The sequence below is a fragment of the Podarcis vaucheri genome (genome assembly GCF_965113315.1).
Source record: "Podarcis vaucheri genome assembly, chromosome: 12".
NCBI classification, from domain to species: domain Eukaryota; kingdom Metazoa; phylum Chordata; class Lepidosauria; order Squamata; family Lacertidae; genus Podarcis; species Podarcis vaucheri.
Genome location: NC_138750.1, coordinates 61296552 through 61319745, shown reverse-complemented (window position 1 = coordinate 61319745; position 23194 = coordinate 61296552). Strand labels below are relative to the sequence as shown.

The 23194-nt window shown below is 48.5% G+C and overlaps 1 protein-coding gene, 1 long non-coding RNA gene and 1 pseudogene across 3 annotated transcripts in view; 2 read left to right on the top strand and 1 right to left on the bottom strand.

Moving 5' to 3' along the window:
- LOC309515150 overlaps positions 1–23194 on the bottom strand; it is a 227725-nt gene that overhangs the window by 11795 nt on the left and 192736 nt on the right. The window lies entirely within an intron of this gene.
- LOC309515067 (protein mago nashi homolog pseudogene) lies at positions 11059–11517 on the top strand (annotated as a pseudogene). Its single transcript has one exon. The product of its transcript is annotated as a protein mago nashi homolog pseudogene (transcript).
- LOC309514926 (polypeptide N-acetylgalactosaminyltransferase 4-like) lies at positions 16967–23037 on the top strand. Its single transcript, XM_082192427.1, has one exon. It carries the CDS (start codon positions 17106–17108, stop codon positions 18852–18854), a length of 1749 nt encoding a protein of 582 aa, XP_082048553.1. The 5' UTR covers positions 16967–17105; the 3' UTR covers positions 18855–23037.

The following is a 23194-nucleotide window of genomic DNA, read 5'->3' as shown; positions in this document are numbered from 1 at the left end:
GTCATGTGGCCTGCAGGACCGCTTCTGACGCAACAGGACACCGTAATGGAAACCAGAGTGCACGGTAACATCACTTACCTTCCTGCCACAGTGGTACCTATTTATCTACTTGCACTAGTGTGCTTTCAAACTGCTAGGTTGGCAGGAGCTGGGACCGAGCAACGGAAGCTCACCCTGTCAAAGGGATTTGAACTGCTGACCTTCCGACCAGTGGTTTAGACCACAGTGCCACCTTCTTCCCCAGACAGTCAGGTCGTTTATCCATAGCAGTGACCAGAGGAGGAATGACCGCTGGGAGGAGCGCAGGGAAGAAACACCCTGGTGCATCTGCAGCAACACAACTGGTTGCCTTCATCTGCCCCAGCTGCAACAAAACATGTCTCTCCTGTATCGGTCTCTACAGCCACAGCAGGCGCTGCAACCCTCCAACAGTTTGACTTCACCTCCAAAGGCACATTCCTCCATTGTCTCCGGAGACAGATGGATGCCAGCAGCAACAGCAGTAAGTCTGCATAAAGGTGTGTGCTTTATTGACAGTCTGTGTGAGCAGAACTCGTGACATGTTCAGTCCTAAGCACCAGTCTAAAGGGACCCCTCACCATTAGGTCCAGTCGTGCTGACTCTGGGGTTGTGGCGCTCATCTTGCTTTATTGGTCGAGGGAGCCGGCGTACAGCTTCCGGGTCATGTGGCCAGCATGACTAAGCCGCTTCTGGCGAACCAGAGCAGCGCACGGAAACGCCATTAACCTTCCCGCCGGAGCGGTACCTATTTATCTACTTGCATTTTGACGTGCTTTCAAACTGCTAGGTTGGCAGGAGCAGGGACCAAGCAACGGGAGCTCACCCTGTCGCAGGGATTTGAACCGCCGACCTTCTGATCGGCAATCCCTAGGCTCTGTGGTTTAACCCACAGCGCCACCCGCGTTCCTTTTAAGCACCAGTCTAGTAGTTCCCAAATGTTTTCAGGCTACTTTCCCTATCTGTTCCATAAGCTCATCCCCTCAGTGGCCCCTATAAAAAGCATTGTTCAGTACAGCGGTTTGCACAACCCACTGAGGAAGATAATAACATTGTGGAATTCAAAACAGTAACAATTGATTGCATTCTTGTTCAAAATTGATCAACGTGATCCAGTGAGACCAGCTTTCCAAAGTCTGATAGTCATTTATACCTCCAGGGCCCCATTGCTCCCCACTTTCCTCTTTGGGTCTCCCTAGGTAATCACCAGCATCTTAAAGAGCAGAGACATCACCTTGCCTACAGAAGTCCGTATAGTTAAAGCTATGGTTTTCCCAGTAGTGATGTATGGAAGTGAGAGCTGGACCATAAAGAAGGCTGATCGCCAAAGAATGGATGCTTTTGAATTCTGGTGCTGGAGGAGACTCTTGAGAGTCTCATGGACTGCAGGAAGATCAAAACTCTCCATTCTGAAGGAAATCAGCCCTGAGTTCTCACTGGAAGGACAGATCCTGAAGCTGAGGCTCCAGTGCTTTGGCCACCTCATGAGAAGAGAAGACTCCCTGGAAAAGACCCTGATGTTGGGAAAGATGGAGGGCCCAAGGAGAAGGGGACGACAGAGAGCGAGATGGTGGGACAGTGTTCTCGAAGCTACCAGCATGAGTTTGACCAAACTGCGGGAGGCAGTGGAAGACAGGAGTGCCTGGCATGCTCTGGTCCAGGGGGTCACGAAGAGTCAGACACGACTAAAAACGACTAAACAACAACAACAACAACAACAACAAGGTAATCCCCCCAGGGGGGAATATATTCAATTTTTTAAAAGTTAGAATCTTTATTTGGTTAACCGTTCTAGTAAATATATATTTATAGTTGCTCAGGCTGTGATTGACCACAGATTCCTGACTGAGAATCTGGGAGGGAGGGAGACAGAGAGAGAATTGTTTAATTTTAGCTCACGTTTTGTATGTGCCCTCCTCCCGTATTAATTCAAACGCCGAGCAAAAATAGAATTTCCTGTTCAGATGCAACGAGATTCCTGTTTTTGCAAATGGTTGCATTTCACCAAGGAGCCAAAACTCGCTCGAGACCCCATGAAGTTTGACAGCACTTGGGATGGGATCGGATGGGAGTCATGCTTTCCATGGCGACCTGCTCAAAAAAAGAAGAGAAGAATTCGTGATGTCATTTCGAATTTCCTAAAAAGAAATGTTTTCAGCTTTGGGGGACTATTTTTAACACCCCAGCAAGAATAGCTCTTGCGTTCTTATCAGATAGCTGTTCGGGTGGAAGAGAAAGCTTATTGGTTGTCGCATGTGGGAGTATCCGGTTTTCATTGTCAGTAATTAATGATGGATAAATTGGGAACACTCCTTAAAAAATGCTGTTTCTGTTCCATCCTTATCCCTCTATTGTGCTGTGATTTCCAAACCTGCCAAAGTAAACTTGCTTTTTCAAAAAGTCTCCCCATAGTTAATACTCTAACTCATCAATTATCTGCCACCACTTCTATATCATCTATCATCTATCTATCATCTATCTATCTATCTATCTATCTATCATCTACCTACCTTATCTATCTATCTATCTATCATCTATCATCTATCATCTATCTATCTATCTATCTATCTATCTATCTATCTATCTATCTATCTATCATCTATCTATCTCTATCTATCATCTATCTATCTATCTATCTATCTATCTATCTATCTATCTATCTATCTATCTATCTATCTATCTATCTATCATCTATCTATCTATCATCTATCTATCTATCTATCATCTATCTATCTATCATCTATCTATCTATCATCTATCATCTATCTATCTATCTATCTATCTATCTATCTATCTATCTATCATCTATCTATCTATCATCTATCTATCTATCTATCTATCTATCTATCTATCATCTATCTATCTATCTTACATATCTATCTTAGTGGGAGTTAAAAATATCTGTTTTGGGGAATGATGTTTTCATCATGCTACAATGTTTAGTGACTGATGTCTGTTGTGCTTTTGGTTTTTGTAATGCTTTCACTGTGGTACCTTGGTTCTCAAACTTAATCTGTTCCGGAAGTCCGTTCCAAAACCAAAGCGTTCCAAAACCAAGGCACGTTTTTCCATAGAAAGTAATGCAAAATGGATTAACCCATCCCAGAAATATGCAAAATAACTAAGCAAGTATTAGAAGTCACCCCAGAACTGGCCCCACTAAACATCTTCAAAAATAATAATGCCCACTGACACCACAAATTGCTCATAACCCACCTACTCTCAGAAGCCAGAAACATCATAGCCAGACATTGGAGAGACCTGTCAGGAGTAAGCATGGACCAATGGTACCAAAAGATGCTTAAAGGTAAAGTAAAGTGACCAACTCTGGGGTTGCGGCGCTCATCTCACTTTATTGGCCGAGGGAGCCGGCGTGCAGCTTCCGGGTCATGTGGCCAGCAGGACTAAGCTGCTTCTGGTGAACCAGAGCAGTGCACGGAAACACCGTTTACCTTCCTTCCAGAGAGGTACCTATTTATCTACTTTTCAGCAGGAATTCTCTCTACTTGCACTTTGACGTGCTTTCGAACTGCTAGGTTGGCAGGAGCAGGGACTGAGCAACGGGAGCTCACCCCGTCACGGGGATTTGAACTGCCGACCTTCTGATCGGCAAGTCCTAGGCTCTGTTTACTTTTGAGCAAACGTGCATACCATATTCTTAAGGAGCGCCTGGTCCTCGCCTATTCGCATGGCTATCAGAAACCAGTGTGAGTTACACAGACTTTCCTCTCTCGCTTTTTCCAGCTGTGCTCTGTGACACCAAACTGGGAGCAAAGGAAGTCCCTCGATCGCTACCCCTTGCCCTCCCCATACCGTCAAAGTGTCAGGGGTGTGTAATTTATGGGATGGTAGGAAAGGGAAGTGTGTTCTGCTGACGTGACGACCAATTCCCGAAAGTAACAGATGCCATCCACTTTTCAGCAGGAGGAGTTCTCTCTTTTTAGCATCAGACTTGGGGTCTCCAGGCTTCCTTGAGTCAGTCAAAATGATGGAGTCAGAGAGGTGGGAAGCCAGTGATGCAGTCAAAGCGAAGGTCGCCCTTGGAGCGATTTCTACGCCTCCCACTTATTTGCTCCAGCCACCATCTCGTTTCACTAGGACAAGCAATAAACTCTCCTAAAATAATGCCACGGAATTCTACTCAGTGTTGATCCAGAGCAGATTCCAACGTATAGTTAGAGGAGTAAAAACTTAGACACGTTGCAGGGTTCCCAAAAAGTAGACGAGAGGCAATGAATATTTCATCCAGCAGATATTTATGGCTACTGAAGGCAAATGAGCATCATGGTCGCAAATCCAATACATTCAGGATTGGCCCTGTCCATAAGAAATCCAGTTGCAGCAGACTTAACTTAAACTTACAATTGTTGTTTAGTCGTGTCCGACTCTTCGTGACCCCATGGACCAGAGCACGCCAGGCTCTCCTGTCTTCCACTGCCTCCCGCAGTTTGGTCAAACTCATGCTGGCAGCTTCGAGAACACTGTCCAACCATCTCATCCTCTGCGTCCCATTCTCCTTGTTCCCTTCATCTTTCCTAACATCAGGGTCTTTTCCAGGGAGTCTTCTCTTCTCGTGAGGTGGCCAAAGTCTTGGAGCCTCAGCTTCAGGATCTGTCCTTCCAGTGAGCACTCAGGGCTGATTTCCCTAAGAATGGATAGGTTTGATCTTCTTGCAGTCCATGGGACTCTCAAGAGTCTCCTCCAGCACCATAATTCAAAAGCATCCATTCTTCGGCACTCAGCCTTCTTTATGGTCCAGCTCTCACTTCCATACATCACTTCCATACAGTGTCACTATCTGCAGTGACCTTTGGCCTTTAGCCACACATTTCTTCAAGGCTGCAGTCAGTGAGGTGTCAAAGACTCTTGGCTACTGAAAATATGGAGAGTGTATTTCCTCAGTGGCCCCAGCGTAGGGGAGGTGGAAAATGGCATCTTGCAAACATCCTGCAGGCCTTAGACAAATCTGATACCATCTTCCTCCCAGGATGAGAAGCTGAATAATAAGGACAATCAAAGCTTTTGCTTGGAAGAAAACAGGAAGATGGATGTAGCAATTGCAATCCTTTTTGTACCTGTTTTGTCCCTTGGAATGAAAATATGACCTCTTTCTTTCTTTCTTTCTTTCTTTCTTTCTTTCTTTCTCCTCTCATCCATTTTGCAGACAATCAGGGGTTGTGAGTCACAGAACTGCTGTGTTCTTTGCAAAACCTGCCACTTTGAATACTGTGTGCATGTCCTCCAACATTTCTCCAATGAAAACAGAATAATAATAATAATAATAATAATAATAATAATAATAATAATGGGTATTTTATTGTTTTTGCCCCAGCCATTCCGGGTGGCTTCCAACATATATAAAAAACATAATAAAACATTAAACATTTTTTAAAACTTCCCCATACAGGGCTGCTTTCAGATGTCTTCTAAAGGTTGTGTAGTTACATATTGCATTGGATCGGGGGTCGTTTAGCTCCACGCCCTCCAAGATTTCTCCAATGAAAATAGGGATGTCCTCAGGAAAACTGGGACATTCTAGGATCAAAACAGAAACTGGGACTGTTTATGTAAAGCCAGGGCTGTCTCTGGAAAATAGGGACACTTGGAGGGTCTGCTGTATGTACCTAGAAAGGTTTTATGGCAGGGGTCAGCAAACTTTTTCAGCAGGGGGCCGGTCCACTGTCCCTCAGACCTTGTGGGGGGCCGGACTATATTTTGAAGGGGGAAAATGAACGAATTCCTATGCCCCACAAATAACCCAGAGATGCAATTTAAATAAAAGCACACATTCTACTCATCTAAAAACACACTGATTTCCGGACCATCCGCAGCCGGATTTGGAAGGCGATTGGGCTGGATCCGGCCCCTGGGCCTTAGGTTGCCTACGCATGTTTTAGGGTGTACCTCCTGCCTCGTTTCCAATCAGTTTTTTTAAAATTGCTGCCACAAAAAGATCAAGAGCGTCAAACTTAACAGTAAAAAAAAACCCATAGATCAAAGAGATTGTTCTAGCAACTAAGCCATGTACTAGGTTTTTAGTTTTAAAAGAAAATGACACCCCGTTTTAAAAAACTGCAATTCTGTAGATTTCAGTAGCACACAATGAGAAATTTGCTATTCCTACAACCATGAAGGTTTCCTTTAAAAAAAGATGCAATCCTTACTACAAAAATACATAAGAAGGTTCCTCAACCTTTGTAGTTTTCAGGGAAGGGAGACAACAGTGACAGCTTTTCTGAAAGGCTATTTATTTAAATAAATTTAAATAAAACCTTGTTTCCAATCGGAGCATATCCCGTAATGTCCTGCACCTTTTTATTCCGCAGATTTTCTAGTTTCGTTTTTTTTTTTTGTCCCACTTTTGTTGCGCTATAGAGCAAAACTTACAATTAAGAAGAGGAAGTCCCACAGAAAAAAAATGATCTGTGGGATGGACACATCGTTTTGTCAGGATGCTACCAGGCTGTGGCTGCTTCTAGGTGGAATTCTGTCTGATCCAGGTTTCTGCAATTACAATTGATTGGCGGTTCTTGAGCAACAAACCCATTTCCCCAAAAGATCGGGCTTTCTGCAAGAAGGGAAGGGATGGAATAATGTGCTGGGAGGTGTCACCCTTCCTTCGACGCAATGTCAATCCCACAGACCAACGGAGATGAACATCCACTAAACAGCCAAGGCCACAAAGACTTGGTGCAAATGGCCAAGGACCCTCATACCTACGGGACGGCCTCTCCTGGTATGTCCCATGGAGGACCTTACAGTCTTCAAACAAAAACATCTTGGAGGTCCAGGGCCACAGGGAGGTTAGGCTGGCCTCAACCAGAGCCAGGGCCTTTTCGGCTGTGGCCCCGATCTGGTGGAACGCTCTGTCCCAAGAGACTAGGGCCCTGTGGGACTTGACATCTTTCCGCAGGGCCTGCAAGACAGAGCTGTAACACCAGGCCTTTGGTCAAGGCACAGTCTGACCCCCCCCTTCGGTAATCCTCACAGAACTCTAGCCCAATAGTTGCCATTAATTTAATTCTGAATTGATTTTAAAATGAATTGATTTTAGAATGTTGTGTTATTTTTATTGTTGTTAGCCGCTCTGAGCCCAGCTTTGGCTGGGGATGGAGGGATATGAAAAAAAAAATATTATTATTTTATTATTATTATTATTAAGCAAATCAGGAAGGAGAGTCAATAAGCAGATTGTCTGGAAATACCCCCAGTGACGTCGCTCAAAACACCCACAAATAAATAAGACCACCCCAGAGGTTGCCCACAATGGGTGTTGTTCTCGAAGTTTCCTCTTGACTGCCTAACCCTACAAAAGATTTGGCAGAGCTCGTTCTCTGCCATTCAGTCTAAAAACGGCGCTCCCATTAAGGAGAGGAACAGGAGTACACAGAGAGGAATTACATCTGAAAGAGGAATGGGAGTACGTTTCCTACCTACTCCTTTTCCTCCAGCAAATAGAGTAAAAAAATGTTCGTTGGTGAATGGGACTCTGTTGGCCATCGTATAACAAAGGTCAAATTCCCGCAAATAGATGTAATCTGACCTCTTCTGCTAACCCTCCATGCACTTATAAGAACTATTCCCCCTCCTTTTTCTATTTTATTCAACCAGAAACGTTGTTTTTTTCAAAAACCCACCAGAATGGTATGTTTCTTGTTTAAAGCCAAGGACACGGTGTTTTGCGAAATCTGAAAAACAGCCAAATTATTCTGGATTGTATCCAAGTACAGTGGTACCTCGGGTTAAGTACTGAATTCGTTCCGGAGGTCCGTACTTAACCTGAAACTGTTCTTAACCTGAAGCACCACTTTAGTTAATGGGGCCTCACGCTGCTGCCACGCCGCCGGAGTACAATTTCTGTTCTCATCCTGAAGCAAAGTTCTTAACCTGAAGCACTATTTCTGGGTTAGCGGAGTCTGTAACCTGAAGCGTATGTAACCTGAAGCGTATGTAACCTGAGGTACCACTGTATAGACCTGCTCATATTACTCTCCACTGAAATTAGAATCCTAGAATCCTAGAGTTGGAAGAGACCCCAAGGGCCATCGAGTCCAACCCCCTGCCAAGCAGGAAACACCATCAGAGCACTCCTGACATATGGTTGTCAAGCCTCTGCTTAAAGACCTCCAAAGTAGGAGACTCCACCACACTCCTTGGCAGCAAATTCCACTGTCAAACTGCTCTTACTGTCAGGAAGTTCTTCCTAATATTTAGGTGGAATCTTCTTTCTTGTAGTTTGGATCCATTGCTCCGTGTCCGCTTCTCTGGAGCAGCAGAAAACAACCTTTCTCCCTCCTCTATGTGACATCCTTTTATATATTTGAACATGGCTATCATATCACCCCTTAACCTCCTCTTCTCCAGGCTAAACATGCCCAGCTCCCTTAGCCGTTCCTCATAAGGCATCGTTTCCAGGCCTTTGACCATTTTGGTTGCCCTCCTCTGGACACGTTCCAGTTTGTCAGTGTCCTTCTTGAACTGTGGTGCCCAGAACTGGACACAGTACTCCAGGTGAGGTCTGACCAGAGCAGAATACAGTGGCACTATTACTTCCCTTGTAATTTACATGTCTTCACAATTCATCTAATGGGTCTACTTGGGAGTAGCTGGAGTGACATGCTTGAGTCGTTCTGGTTCTGGATTCTCTTTGGGGCAGAATGAGGATACGCCCTGACCAGGCGTCTGCAACCCGCGGCTCCGGAGTCGCATGTGGTTCTTTTACACCTTTGCCGCAGCTCTGGGGCGGATACTAGCAAGGGGAGGAGGCGCATTGTGCGCCCCGACACTCCCCACTGTGGCGGGCGCTGTACTGGCTGTGACGTCGCATGGGGCGGTGCGTGCGTTAGTCACGCACCGTCCCAGCGTCACCTTCCCGCCCGCCCACTCCATTGAAAGGGGCATGTACGCTGGTCACTGCATTGAAAGGAGGCATGTACGCTGGTCACTGTTTTGAAGGGGAGTGAAGAACACACACACACACAAAAAGGTAACTTGTTAATTTAACATTTATTTCTATGAGAAGGAGTAATTCTGAGGGGTCAAGCAAAGAATTAATAAAAAAGTGACCAAAAAGTTATTTTTATAATGACGAGTTTTGTGACTCCCAGTTTATTTTCCTTTGGAAACGGGTCCAAGTGGCTCTTTTTGTCTTAAAGGTTGCAGACCCCTGGCCCAGACAATGCTTTATATTGCATTTTCATCCCCATAGCCTTCCAAAGACCCGACAGTAATATTATAGTAAACTTTGGCTGAGAGAGGGGTTTCCCCCCCAAGTCGCAGCTGAGTAGAGATTCAAACTTTTTGGATTTCACTGGTCAGCACCTCGGATTTGGGCCTGGGAGATCAGGGTTCAAGTCCCCACTTGGCCGCAAAACTCACTAGGTGACCTTGGGCCAGTCACGGCCTCTTGGCCTAAACCAGCCTCTCAGGGTTGTTGTTGAGATTAAACGAGGAACAGGAGAAGAACCATGTACACCACTTTGAGCTCCTTGGAGGAAAAAGTGAGACGTAAATGCAATAAATAAGAAATAACAGATAAACTTCCATCAGTCCCTCCCAGCCAGCATGGCTGGTCTGTTCTTGGAAGATGACACAGGTTGTTGTTGTTTAGTCATTTAGTCGTGTCCAACTGTTCGTGACCCCCTGGACCAGAGCACGCCAGGCACTCCTGTCTTCCACTGCCTCCCACAGTTTGGTCAAACTCATGCTGGTAGCTTCAAGAACACTGTCCCACCATCTTGTCCTCTGTCATCCCCTTCTCCTTGTGCCCTCCATCTTTCCCAACATCAGGATCTTTTCCAGGGAGTCTTCTCTTCTCATGAGGTGGCCAAAGTCTTGGAGCCTCAGCTTCACGATCTGTCCCTCCAGTGAGCACTCAGGGCTGATTTCCTTCAGAATGGAGAGGTTTGATCTTCTTGCAGTCCATGGGACTCTCAAGAGTCTCCTCCAGCACCATAAATCAAAAGCATCAATTCTTCGGTGATCAGCCTTCTTTATGGTCCAGCTCTCACTTCCATACATTACCACTGGGAAAACCATAGCTTTAACTATACGGGCCTTTGTCGGCAAGGCAATGTCTCTGCTTTTAAGGTAGTGTCTCTTTTAAGACGGTGGTCAATATTGTTTTTTAATGTGTGTATTTAAAGACCAAAACCTGTTGCCTGATTAACTGGGGACACTTTTGTTGTTGTGTAATACACTGCTTCTTGAACATTGCAATCCTATGCATGCCAACTCAGAACAAATAAGTGCTATCTGAGTTTAGTCAGACTTACTGCCAGCTAAGCTTGTGCAGGACGGCTGCCTTAACGAATGAATCTGATTAATGCACTAAATCTTGCAGCGGCTCTAGCCTGCATGCCGGCAGAGGCGCAAGCTGCTTTCTTGATCTGTCACATGTCGAACAGGAGCAACGTAAGAGATCTGCAATGCTTTTCTCGTGAATTTAGCACCCTCTGGTGGGAACGTGGGCATGCTAGGGAAAGAGAAATGAGGCTCTTCAAAACACCAGGTGACCAGCACAATTCAAAGGGTTGTGTTATGTACTGAGTTGAATAGGATCCAAAATGCAGCAGTCTGATTGGTTCCAGACAATAGGATCCAAAATGCAGCAGTCTGATTGGTCCCAGAACAATAGGATTCAGAATGCAGCAGTCTGATTGGTCCTAGAACAATAGGATTCAGAATGCAGCAGTCTGATTGGTCCTAGAACAATGCAGCAGTATGATTGGTCTGCAGGAGCCACCCAATCATGCTCCAGGTGGAAGTGAATCCACAACCTGATTGGCCTACAGGAGAATTCCGGAATTAGCCAATCACGTGCAGCCCATTGTGTAAATAATGTATATAAAGCAGATACTTTGAGGGGACTTTCATTCCTCCTCACAACTATGAGCTGAATAAAGGGCATGAAATCCACTCTTGACTCTGAGTATATTTCAGGTTGGTTCTGACCTACAGAGCCTTATGCAGCGCAGGATCCCTACATGTCAACATCAGGACATCAGAAGACCATGCTGGAGGCCGTGCATGCTGGTGTCTCGATGGGCCAGTGGGGCATATGCGGCCATGGAGAGCGATTTCTATCTGCGTTATTGTGTTGGGCACAAGGGGAAGTTCGGCCACGAGTTCAAGTTCTGCACTGACCGGAAACTGAGATATGCAAACAGCATCAATTAAAAAAATGATGTCATGATCAGAAAAGAAGCCTGCGTACACAAATGTGTGATAGAAGAGCTAAAGAGGATAATCGATGACAGTGAAATCATGAAAGAATATGATGCCTTATGGCCGCCTCCTGGCAGAGTTGACCGGCAGGAGCTTGAAATTGTAATTGGTGATGAACACACATCTTTTATCACATCAAAAATTGGTTCTCTTATTGATGTAAATCAGTCCAAGGATCCAGAAGGTCTAAGAGTGTTTTACTACCTTGTCCAGGACCTCAAGTGTCTCGTCTTCAGTCTCATTGGATTACACTTCAAGATTAAGCCGATTTAAATTTGTACTGTAAGGTTTATTTTGGTGGGATCACTTTCCATTCCTTATCTTTTATTGGTTTTATGTGTGTCAGGTTTTTTTACAGAGTGAATTTAGTAAAGGTAAAGGGACCCCTGACCATTAGGTCCAGTCGCGGACGACTCTGGGGTTGTGGTGCTCATCTCGCTTTATTGGCTGAGGGAGCCGGCGTCCAGCTTCTGGGTCATGTGGCCAGCAGGACTAAGCCGCTTCTAGCAAACCAGAGCAGCGCACGCAAATGCCGTTTACCTTCCCGCCAGAGCGGTACCTATTTATCTACTCGCACTGGTGTGCTTTCGAACTGCTAGGTTGGCAGGAGCAGGGACCGAGCAATGGGAGCTCACCCCGTCATTGCAGGGATTCGAACCACTGACCTTTTGATCGGCAAGGCCTAGGCTCTGTGGTTTAACCCACAGCGCCACCCACGTCCCTTACAGAGTGAATTTAATAAATGCTAAAAAGCTAGAAGGAGGAGGAGGAGGAGGAGGAGGAGGAGGAGGAGGCCTGCTGGATCAGGCCAAAGTGTGCCCATCTAGCTCAGTATCTTGTTCCCACCGTGGCCAACCATGAGTTTTCTTCTTCCCAAGATGTCCTCCAAAGCAGAAGGTACAGATCTTTCATCAGAGTTCACTGCCAAAGCCTTTCTCAAAGCAGCGGAGGCTTAGGATCAGAGTTTTCCTTCTCCTAGATGGTCTTCCTTCCCATCAGCCCCATCTGCCCTTCACCTCCCTCTATAGCACATGCAGGAATTGCCTTCTTGACTGTTGGACCCACTCTGAGTCTTGTCTGGTCCATCCACTGGAGCCTATCTTCAAATGTAGGAGAAGACCCTAACTCACTGAGGGTTTGAGAGGACCTGAGCTGGGCACAAGAATCCCTACACCTCCTGTGGTTTCTAGCAACTGACATTCAGATGCATTGCTGACTTCCGTTGTGCACAGAAGCACAGGCCAGCCACTGTTAGCCTTTTGTTGTTGTTTAGTCGTTTAGTCGTTCAAAAGCATCCATTCTTTGGCGATCAGCCTTCTTTATGGTCCAGCTCTCACTTCCATACATCACTACTGGGAAAACCATAGTTTTAACAATACGGACCTTCGTTGGCAAGGTGATGTCTCTGCTTTTTAAGATGCTGTCTAGGTTTGTCATTGCTTTCCTCCCAAGAATTTGTCTAATATTATTTTAAAGCCATCCAGGTTGGTGGCCAGTGGGAGTGAGTTCCATAGGTTCAGCCATGCGCACTTTTTGTTCTTATTTTAAACGGGCTACACAGTAGGAAATAATTTTTTCTCGAGGACATATTACAAGCACAATTATTGTTCTCAAGTTGATATGCTTCATAATTTTCTCCCTTTTTTGCTGTTTAGCATCAGTTTAACTGTTCTCCCCCTCCCTATACTTATCTTAGTAATATATGTTTGCAATATACACAACGCAGTTAATATTTGAGTGATGCAAATTAAATTACTTCTCCTGATTTAAAAGGGTTCTGTAAAGGACTCCATTAAATCTGAGCTCAGTGCTTCCTGGAAAACTCATTCTAATGAAGGATTATTAGCCCCGATAGGCTGTCAACCCCTGCTTCAGTCTCTCTCCTTATTATATTTACATCCTAGCAATAACTCACTGGCAACAGGCCTTTTCTTCGGCAGCTGATGATTTAACAGCTGAGTTAAAAGGCTTCCTTGTGAATCAGCAGGGCAGATGCAAGAACGCAGACCTATTTTCAGCTGGGAACTGTTGCTTCGATTCAGCGCCCTGAGGCCAAAACCAGTTTAATGAGCGTGATTTTCGAGTTATGCCCGGGTTACAATTTCCCTTGTGATCTAATCTGGCTCAGCTGCTTTAGCCCGTTCTGCAGACACAATCTTAGAGTCTTTGCCTTGTGGACATTTGTGGCATAGATTGTGATGCTGGGAACCACAGGAGGCGAGAGATGCTATTGGGCTTGGGTCCAGATTGCAGGTTCACCATAATGGCCATGTGGCTGGCTCCTGTGACAGCAGGATGCAACCTAATGTTCTTGTGTTCGTTCATGGTCTTTTGGGGGAGAACCCTTTAGGTGGCCTCAGTTGTGAAGCACACATTGATTTCTCCTCTTTCCCCCTCTATCACAGGCAACTGACTTTCTGGGCTTTACAACTCCTTCCACTATAATAATAATAATAATAATAATAATAATAATAATAATAATAATAATAATTTATTCTAGTGGGCTTGCTTCATTGCGTATTTTAAATATGTGTGTTTCTAACATTTTGAAGAAATTGTTTTATTGTGTACCGTTTTATTACACATGGGCTTTATAACTGTTTTTGTGCTTGTAATCTGCCTCAAAACCAGTTTGGCATTTGTTACAGTACATTAATTTGTTAATTATCATAATAACCATGTTTTGCATGACAACTCCCATAAGCCGCAAGCCAACAGATGTTCTGGCCTGCAGCTTCCACGAGCCGCTGTTGGGAACTGCAGTCCAACACATCTGGAGGGCAACTGGGGAGGACAAAGGCATCTCTTGCAAACTTTTGTGCCTTAACAGCTGCACAAGTCGCGAGCGTAGTGTGTGCAATAGCAACTCTGAGCTCTAGATGGCGAGGTGACTTTGCACTCGACTGATACTAACTCCACTGAAAAATCGCATTTAAAGGAAGTTTGCGTTGATGGCTCAAGTTCTTTTGCCTGGCAAGTACGTCTCTAATACAACAACAACAACAACAACAACAACAACAACAACAACAACATCCTTCCTCTCAAAGTACAGGGCAGAGTGCAACACGCAAAACCACAATAATAACCAAAAGCAATCATTTGCAAGGACTAAGCTGGGACCAGAGGTGCCAACTTGAATAAAATATTGGGGGGGGCAGGGAAGCCACTCCCAACATAATCGATCACATGACGTGACACATGACGTCTCTCTCTCTCTGAATGGCAATGCCCATCAACTTTAGGAGCCCCCCAGATGCCTCAAATATTTTATGGGGGGGGCACAAAGACCTGGGGCCACCAAGAGTTGGCTCCTATGGCAAGGGCGCCAGGTAGTCCAGGGTTGCGATTCCTGCACAGCGAGAGGTTGGACTAGATGACCTGCGGGGTCCCTTTCCAGCTCCCCGGTGGTGCTGCTCCTGTTGTTGTTTAGTCATTTAGCTTTAACTATATGGACCTTTGTTGGCAAGGTGATGTCTCTGCTTTTTAAGATGCTGTCTAGGTTTGTCATTGCTTTTCTCCCAAGAAGCAGGCGTCTTTTAATTTCGTGGCTGCTGTCACCATCTGCAGTGATCGTGGAGCCCAAGGAAGTAAAATCTCTCACTGCCTCCATTTCTTCCCCTTCTGTTTGCCAGGAGGTGATGGGCGCAGTGGCCATAATCTTCATTTTTTTGATGTTGAACTTCAGACCATATTTTGCGCTCTCCTCTTTCACCCTCATTAAAAGGTTCTTTACTTTCTGCCATCAAGGTTGTGTCGTCTGCATATCTGAGGTTGTTGACATTTCTTCCGGCAATCTTAACTCCGGCTAGAGATTCATAAATGAAATCTTGCTCAGGGTTTAAAGTCATCCTTTGTGGCTGTTTGAACCCCTGGCTGAGCTAAGTTTCACTTCTTTATGGTCCAGCTCTCACTTCCATACATCACTACTGGGAAAACCAGAGCTTGAACTATACGGACCTTTGTTGGCAAGGTGATGTCTCTGCTTTTTAAGATGCTGTTGAAGTTTGTCATCACTTTTCTCCCAAGAAGCAGGCGATGCTAGCAGCGTGGAAAAGTAAAAAATTCCTTCCAGTAGCACCTTAAAGACCAACTAAGTTAGTTCTTGGTATGAGCTTTCATGTGCATGCACACTTCTTCAGATACACTGAAACAGAAGTTGCCAGATCCTTCTATATAGTGAGAAGGTGGGGAGGGGCAGCGGCGTAGCGTGAGTTGTCAGCACCCGGGGCAACGCAAGTAATTTGCGCCCCCCCAACCCCTAACCTGCGAGTTGCCGCTGGCGCTGCCGCCCAAACGAGGCCGCTTGCCCGGAGGAGGAGGGGGGCAGAGAGGCGAGGAAAATGCAACATGGCCCAGCAGCTGCAGCAGCAGCGGCGGAGGCGGGGCTGTGAGGAGGGGCTGCCTGGCGCGTCCTCCGCGGCGAGCGCTGAGAGCCGCTGCCTGCCGGGCACCTTCAGCCCAGACGCGCGCACAGCTCGTCGGTTCCGCGAGACATGCGGCTCTGCTACAGCCTGCGCCCGAGGCTCTTCGCCGACTCTGGAGGCAGCGAGCGCGCCCCTCCAGATGTTGCGCCCGGTGTGGCCTGCCCCCCTTGCACCCCCCACGCTACGCCACTGGGGAGGGGTATTACTCAGAAGGGTGGTGGGAATGGGAGATTGGCAGATAGCTGAGATGAGCCTGTTGACGACTCTTAACGACTGCAATAGGTCTTACAGGAAAAGGCAAGGGGTGAGAAGGTGAAAAATGGCTTAGTCATGTATAATGAGATAAGAATCCAGTGTCTCTGTTCAGACCAGGTCTCTCCATGGTTTTAAGTTTGGTAATGAGTTTGGTATTACCCTTCTGAGTAATACCCCTCCCCACCTTCTCACTATATAGAAGGATCTGGCAACTTCTGTTTCAGTGTATCTGAAGAAGTGTGCATGCACACGAAAGCTCATACTAAGAACTAACTTAGTTGGTCTTTAAGGTGCTACTGGAAGGAATTTTTTTATTTTGACTATGGCAGACCAACACGGCTACCTATCTGTAGCGTGGAAAAGGTGAGGGTCGCGCTGTGGCCCCGCCCCTTTCCCCTCTGGCCCCGCCCACCGGGGCAGGTAGGGCCGAAAAAGGGCCCCCCCTCTCTCTCCAAGCGGCCGTCTCGCAAGGGCAGCCGCGACGGGCGCGTTTCCTTCGCGCTCCGCCGGCCACGCGAGGCGGACGCCGCCGCCGCCGCCGCCGCCCTGCCCAAACCGGGGCTCCCTCCCCTCACCCCCAGGCGCCCCAGCACCACCGCTCTCCCCTCCCTCAAGCGCCCCTTCTTCCCCAGCCGGAGCCCGACGGCTGCCCGCGTTCCTCCGGTGGGGCTGGAGCGCGCGGCGGGCGGCTGAGGCGAACGGAGGTGGGACGGCCGAAAAGGCGGGCGAGGAGGGGAAGGAAGCCCCTCGCTCGCTCGCCGCCTCCTCCCCTCCCTCAAGCGCCCCTTCTTCCCCGGCCGGAGCCCGACGGCTGCCCGCGTTCCCCCGGCCGGGGCGCGCGGCGGGGAAAGGGCGCGCGGCGTTTCGGCTGAGGCGAGCGGAGGTGGCCGGTTGCCCGGAGGTGGGACGGCCGAAGGGGAAGGAAGCTCCTCGCTCGCCTCCCTTTAAAGGACAACTTTGCGAGCGAACCGCTGGGCGCCCCGGCCCCGGGGAGGCGCGAGGAGCCGCGGCGAAGGCGGAGGAACAGGCGGCCGGGGGTGGGTCGCTTCCTCCGCCGCCTCCTCCTCCTCCTCGGAGTTTGGTGCTCCGTATCCGGCAAGGAAAGAGCCCGGAACTGGGAGCCCCTGAGGAGACCGCCGCCGCCGCTGCCCTCGAAGTTCGCCTTCTCCCTCAGGCGGTGCCATGCGGCGTCTCCGGAGGGGCCCGTGTCCGGGCAGGGGCTGCGCGGTGGCGCTGGCGCTGCTGGCCGCCGTGGCCTTCTTCGCCGTGGCGCTGTCCCTGGCCAGCCTGCAGGCGCCCCCGGCCGGGGAGAGGCGCTCTCCTCGCGGGGAGAGGCGCTTCTCCGACGGGGCGGAGCGGCCCGAAGATCTGGCCCGCCCCGTCTACGAGAAGGCGCCGCCGGACCCTTCGGCCCCCGGGGAGTGGGGCAAGCCTGCCCACCTGCAGCTGAGCCCTGAGGAGAAGAAGGAGGAGGAAGCGCTGGTGGAGCAGTACGCCATCAACGTCTTCCTCAGCCAGAAGATCTCGCTGCACCGCCACATCCAGGACGGGCGCATGGCCGAGTGCAAGGCCAAGGCCTACCGCTACCGCCAGCTGCCCACCACCTCCGTGGTCATCGCCTTCTACAACGAGGCCTGGTCCACGCTGCTGCGCACCGTCCACAGCGTCCTGGAGACCTCTCCGGCCGTCCTGCTGAAGGAGATCATCTTGGTGGACGACCTGAGCGACAAGGCCTACCTCAAGGGTCAACTGGAGAAGTACGTCAGCGGCCTGGAGAGGGTGCGGCTGATACGCACCAACAAGCGCGAAGGGCTGGTCCGGGCGCGCCTGATCGGGGCTACCTTCGCCACCGGCGACGTCCTCACCTTCCTCGACTGCCACTGCGAGTGCGTCCCCGGCTGGCTGGAGCCGCTGCTGGAGAGGATCGCCGAAAACATGAGCACCGTCGTCTGCCCCGTCATCGACACCATCGACTGGAACACCTTCGAGTTCTACATGCAGTCGGCGGAGCCTATGATCGGGGGCTTCGACTGGCGCCTGACGTTCCAGTGGCACTCCGTCCCTGACTACGAGCGCCAGAGGCGCAAGTCCAAAATCGATCCCATTAGGTCACCCACCATGGCCGGGGGCCTGTTTGCCGTGAGCAAAAAGTACTTCGAATACCTGGGCACCTACGACATGGGGATGGACGTCTGGGGAGGAGAGAACCTGGAGCTGTCCTTTCGGGTGTGGCAATGCGGGGGCATCTTGGAGATCCACCCCTGTTCGCACGTGGGGCATGTGTTTCCCAAGCGCGCTCCCTACGCCAGGCCCAACTTCCTCCAGAACACGGCGCGGGCGGCGGAAGTGTGGATGGATGGGTATAAAGAGCACTTCTACAACAGGAATCCCCCGGCACGGAAGGAGAACTACGGAGACATCTCAGAAAGGAAGCTCTTGAGGCAGCGCCTGAAGTGCCAGAACTTCGACTGGTACCTGAAGAACATATTTCCAAACTTGCACGTGCCAGAGGACCGCCCCGGTTGGCACGGAGCTATCCGCAGCGTGGGCATCTCTTCCGAGTGCCTAGACTACAATTCTCCAGAGCACAACCCGACTGGCGCCCACGTCAACCTCTTTGGGTGCCACGGGCAAGGAGGGAACCAGTTCTTTGAGTACACGTCAAATAAGGAGATCCGGTTCAACTCTGTGACGGAGCTGTGTGCCGAAGTTCCCGACCAGAAGGATTTTGTAGGCATGAGGAACTGCCCGAAAGACGGCTCCGCTATCCCAGAAAACATCGTGTGGCATTTTAGAGAAGACGGGACCATTTATCACCCTCATTCGGCAAAATGCCTTAGCGCTTACCGCACTGCCGAGGGCCGGGCTGACGTGCAGATGAGGACCTGCAACGCAGAGGATAAAAACCAGTTGTGGAAGTTCGAAAAATAGAAATTGGTCTGGGAGTCTCTGTCCAAGACTACTTCCAGCTGACTTAGTGTGTATTCCCACTAAGTCTGGCTTAGCGCGTCTTCCCATTAACTGTTAATGCCAGATTTAGGTAGCTTCTAAAAGGGTTTTTAACAGGTTTGGGAATGGCAGTGAATGACTGTGAAGAAGCAGGGTGTTGGGGACTTGCTATCTGAAGTGCCTTTTATTCTAAACTCCCATTGGCGGGGGCTGATGAGAGTCATTGTCCAATATCTGGACAGGTGGATCCTAAGGTGTTCACTTAAAAGGGAACAACTATAATTTTGTGTGTGTGATTGTAATACTTGGGGAACAAGGTGGCCTTGGTTAGAACTGCAGATTACTGAAGGTTTATGTTACGTGTTACTGTGACAATGCGGGGGGGGGGACGGACGACTGAAATCAATACAAACGTAGCCACAGTACAGATAATAATGTTAATACGAGTTACGCCAGAGAAAGGGAAGCTGTGGTTCTCCAGCTGTTGGATAGATCAAAGCTCCCATCAACTCTTGCCATGTTGACAGGGGTTGTTGGGAGTTTTGGTCCAGCGGCTACAGGACGGCCACATGTTCCCCCATGTCTGAGTTAACTATATGCATAATTCGTGGCTAATGGGTTGGTTTGGCCAAGAAGTGGGAGAAACCTCCCATCAGTGTGCTGGCTGGAGTTGATGGGAGTTGTAGACAACCTGAATGGCACCAGGTTAGCAGTGGCCCTGTGCTGTGCCAAAATTCTTTCCCTCCCACCTTGCGCTCCATTCTAAATAATAGTTGTGGGGCCCCCAAGGCCCTGTGCCCTAAATCCACCTCCTAGGTTACAGAAGGCTGCAGAGTAGTAGCAGGCCTGAGTTCATGTTGCTTTTCATTATTGAAAGCAGAGCGAGGAAAAAATACAATCTGCATCGTGCAAGTGGTGAAAGCGATCATTTGTTAACTTAGGGAAAAGATAATCAAGTTGTAGCTGAGGTTAACAGTAATAGTGGCAAATAAGAGTCATTGTTTTTGATGACGCTGAGAAATGTCAACAGGGTGGGAAACCAGACTTGTTTCTTGTATCGGAAACACCTGCGTCAATATCTAGAGCAGGCGTGGAGATATTTGGCCCTCTGGATGTGGCTGGACTACAGCTCCCATCAGCCTTCGCAAGCACAGCCAATGGCCAGGGATGATGGGTATTGTAGTTCACTGACACCTGGAGGGCCAGTGGTTCCTCACACCTGATTTAAAGGCTCTTTATCAATGTTTCCCGAACTTGAGTCTACAGTTGTTTTAAACTATAACTCCTATCATCTTTAGCTAGGAGGATCAGTAGTCACAGATGATGGGAACTGTAGTCCAGAAACAGCCGGAGACCCATGTTTGGGAAATACTGCTCTATATCAAGATTTGCAATTCCTGATAGTAGCTATTTATGATCTCTGCCTTATCACTGTTTACATAATCAGTTACGTGTAGCGCTTTAAAATCCACTGATGGGCCAGAGAATGAGAGAAACTGCTTTTTTGGAGGGTTCTTAACGCACTTCGGATGGAATTCAGATTTCCCCGAGGGCTATATCTTTAGGTAAAGGTATAAGGTGTTGTCACACTTCCTCAAACGTGGCATAGCCAATATTAACTAATTGCTGCATTCCCAGGCTGTACCTTGAACTCAGAGGCTGTGCCCCTGTGGCTACGAAGTGACAGGAAGCTGGCAAGATATGGAGAGAAGCAGTTGCCTTTTAAGTCTCTGCTTCTGTTAAATCAACGGTGCAGTATTGTAGCTAGTCTGGCAGAGGTTCAGTGAGTAAACTGCATCGCACCTGACCGTTGACAGTATGTAGATCAATCAGGCTTTGCTAACCTGGTGCTTTCCAGATGTTCTGGCCAACGACAGCTATCAGCCCCAGCCAGCAAGGCTGACATAGGCGAATTCTTCTTAAAGAAGACTGTTACCTTCTGAAGGTAATGGTTCTGGGACCTGTATAACTTGCCTCTTGGCAGGAAAAGTGACAAACCTTTAGCTATCTCTCCCTTTATTTTAACTAAGCTGCATTTGTTAATTGGGCATGACCCATAGCACCAGCTACCTTGAAACTGTAGCAGAATTAACTCCCAACAGAGCCTCAAGTTATGAAGACCAGCAGTCTTAAACGTCATGGTTGACAACCTGCCATTTGAAGCTGTTAGCCTCTCTCTCTGTGCCTCTTGTATGTAGAGAACCTTGTTTCTGCTTCAGAACTAGCCATGTGGCCACCATGGTTAGCCATTCCAGCTTTTGGTCTTAAAAACTGAGACTGGGCACATCAAATCCTTATGCTTGAAGGGGCAGCCTAGAATTGTGGGGCTGAGGAAATGATCACCAGCACACAGAGTTGAAGGTGACAGAGGAGAAACTCAATTCTCCTGTGTTTTGCTCATTTTGCACCTGTTACTGCTCCTCTTACAGGTCACTAGGGTTTTAAAAAAACCTGATAAACTTGTTTGAACAGCAGTGAAGGCTGGACAGGATATTAATGGGTGTGAACAGTGCCTCTAATGCCACCATCGTTTAACTCTTTTGTCGACTGCCTTCATTTTTAGAGATGATGGCATTTGTGGTGGCCAAAGGAGAAGAGGCGCTGTGCCTAAAAACCTCCCTGCTCTTCTTCCAAAGCTACAATTCCTCCCCTGTTTCTACTACTCATCGCCGTTGCCTCTTGTGATTTCATCGCTGGGACAATCCAGGGTTCTCCAAGAATTGCAGGTTATTTTGCAAGCTCCAGTCCATGGTATCGGGACAGAACGATGCGGGTGGCACTGTGGGTTAAACCACAGAGCCTAGGACTTGCCGATCAGAAGGTCGGCGGTTCGAATCCCCACGGCGGGGTGAGCTCCCATTGCTCGGTCCCTGCTCCTGCCAACCTAGCAGTTCGAAAGCACGTCAAAGTGCAAGTAGATAAATAGGTACCGCTCCGGCGGGAAGGTCAACGGCATTTCTGTGCGCTCCTCTGGTTTGCCAGAAGCGGCTTAGTCATGCTGGCCACATGACCCGGAAGCTGTCTGCGGACAAATGCCGGCTCCCTCAGCCAATTAAGCGAGATGAGTGCCACAACCCCAGAGTCGGTCACGACTGGACTTAATGGTCAGGGGTCCCTTTACCTTATTATGTGCAAAGAATACGGATTTCCGAGGTGCTGGAAATGTTTGTTCACATTCCCTGCCACCCCTTCGTGGTACTTGAAGGGGGACAGAAGCCAATCTGGGGAGGGAGAGAATGTGCCACATTATATATTGAAAGCACCATGTTACCACTTTTAACAGTCATGGCTGCCTCAAAGCATCCTGGGATCTGTAGTTTGGTACAGGTGCTGGGCGTTGTTAGAGGAGACCCTGCACGATTCCCCGAGTTCTCTGGGAAGGATTGATTGTTAAGCCCCTTTGAGAACCGTATCTGTGTGAGGGAATGGAGTTGGCCAGCCTAACAACTCTTGGCGCCCTTAACTACATTTCCCAAGATTCCCAGGGGGAAGTCATGAGACTGCTGCTAACGTAGGGTGCAGATCTGGCCTGACTCTTTAGTGCCAGGAAGCATAGCTGTCAGCCGTCCCTTATTTGGTGGGAAACTCCCTTATCCCAGCGCTGTGTCCCGCTGCTGTCCCTTATTGATGATGTCCCTTAAATTTCCCGGGTTTCAAAGGAAGCAGCTCCTCTCCCTCCCTCCCTGCCAGCCAGGGAGGAGGGAGGCTCAAACTGTGTTGCTTGGCTGTGTTGCTCACCCAATAAGGAGTCTTAAGAACGACTGGGGGGTGGAGCTTGCATGCCTTGTGCCGATTAAATCAGCCGCATTGCCTGGGGACTCGCATTTGCTCAGCGCTTCCCAGCGGAGAGGTGACGGTGGTTTTCCTTGCTGCATCCCCTTTGCCGGGTTGCTGCGCTGTGGGAACCACCGCTTGAGGCTTCGTTTGGCTGCTGGCTGGGCTTTCTGCCTTTGGCTCGGAGGGGCTCAGAAGTCGAACATACCTGTGCTCTGAAAATCCCTTATTTTGGCTGCTGGTCCCTTATTTTCAAATCTGTTAAGTTGACAGCTATGCCAGGAAGACCTATGACCTTGAAGCACAGGTACAGGGAAAACAGCACACCGGAGCGAACAAATCTATGTCCGTTCTGTGGCCAATAAGAAATGAACTCATCTTCTCAGGCCATCCTGAGCGATATCTCTGTGGAAGAGGGCCTTCTGAAATTTTCCTTCTTGTGTTGGGACTCTGTGGAACGTGCCCCCCTCCCTACTTGAAGCTGTATTGAATTTCTGACATGCCAGAATTTCTGACATGCCCTTAGATGTTTTGTACTGCAGCTCCAC

Coding starts and splice junctions, on each gene's coding strand:
- LOC309514926 (XM_082192427.1), top strand. CDS start 17,106: ATGCGGCGTCTCCGGAGGGGCCCGTGTCCGGGCAGGGGCTGCGCGGTG.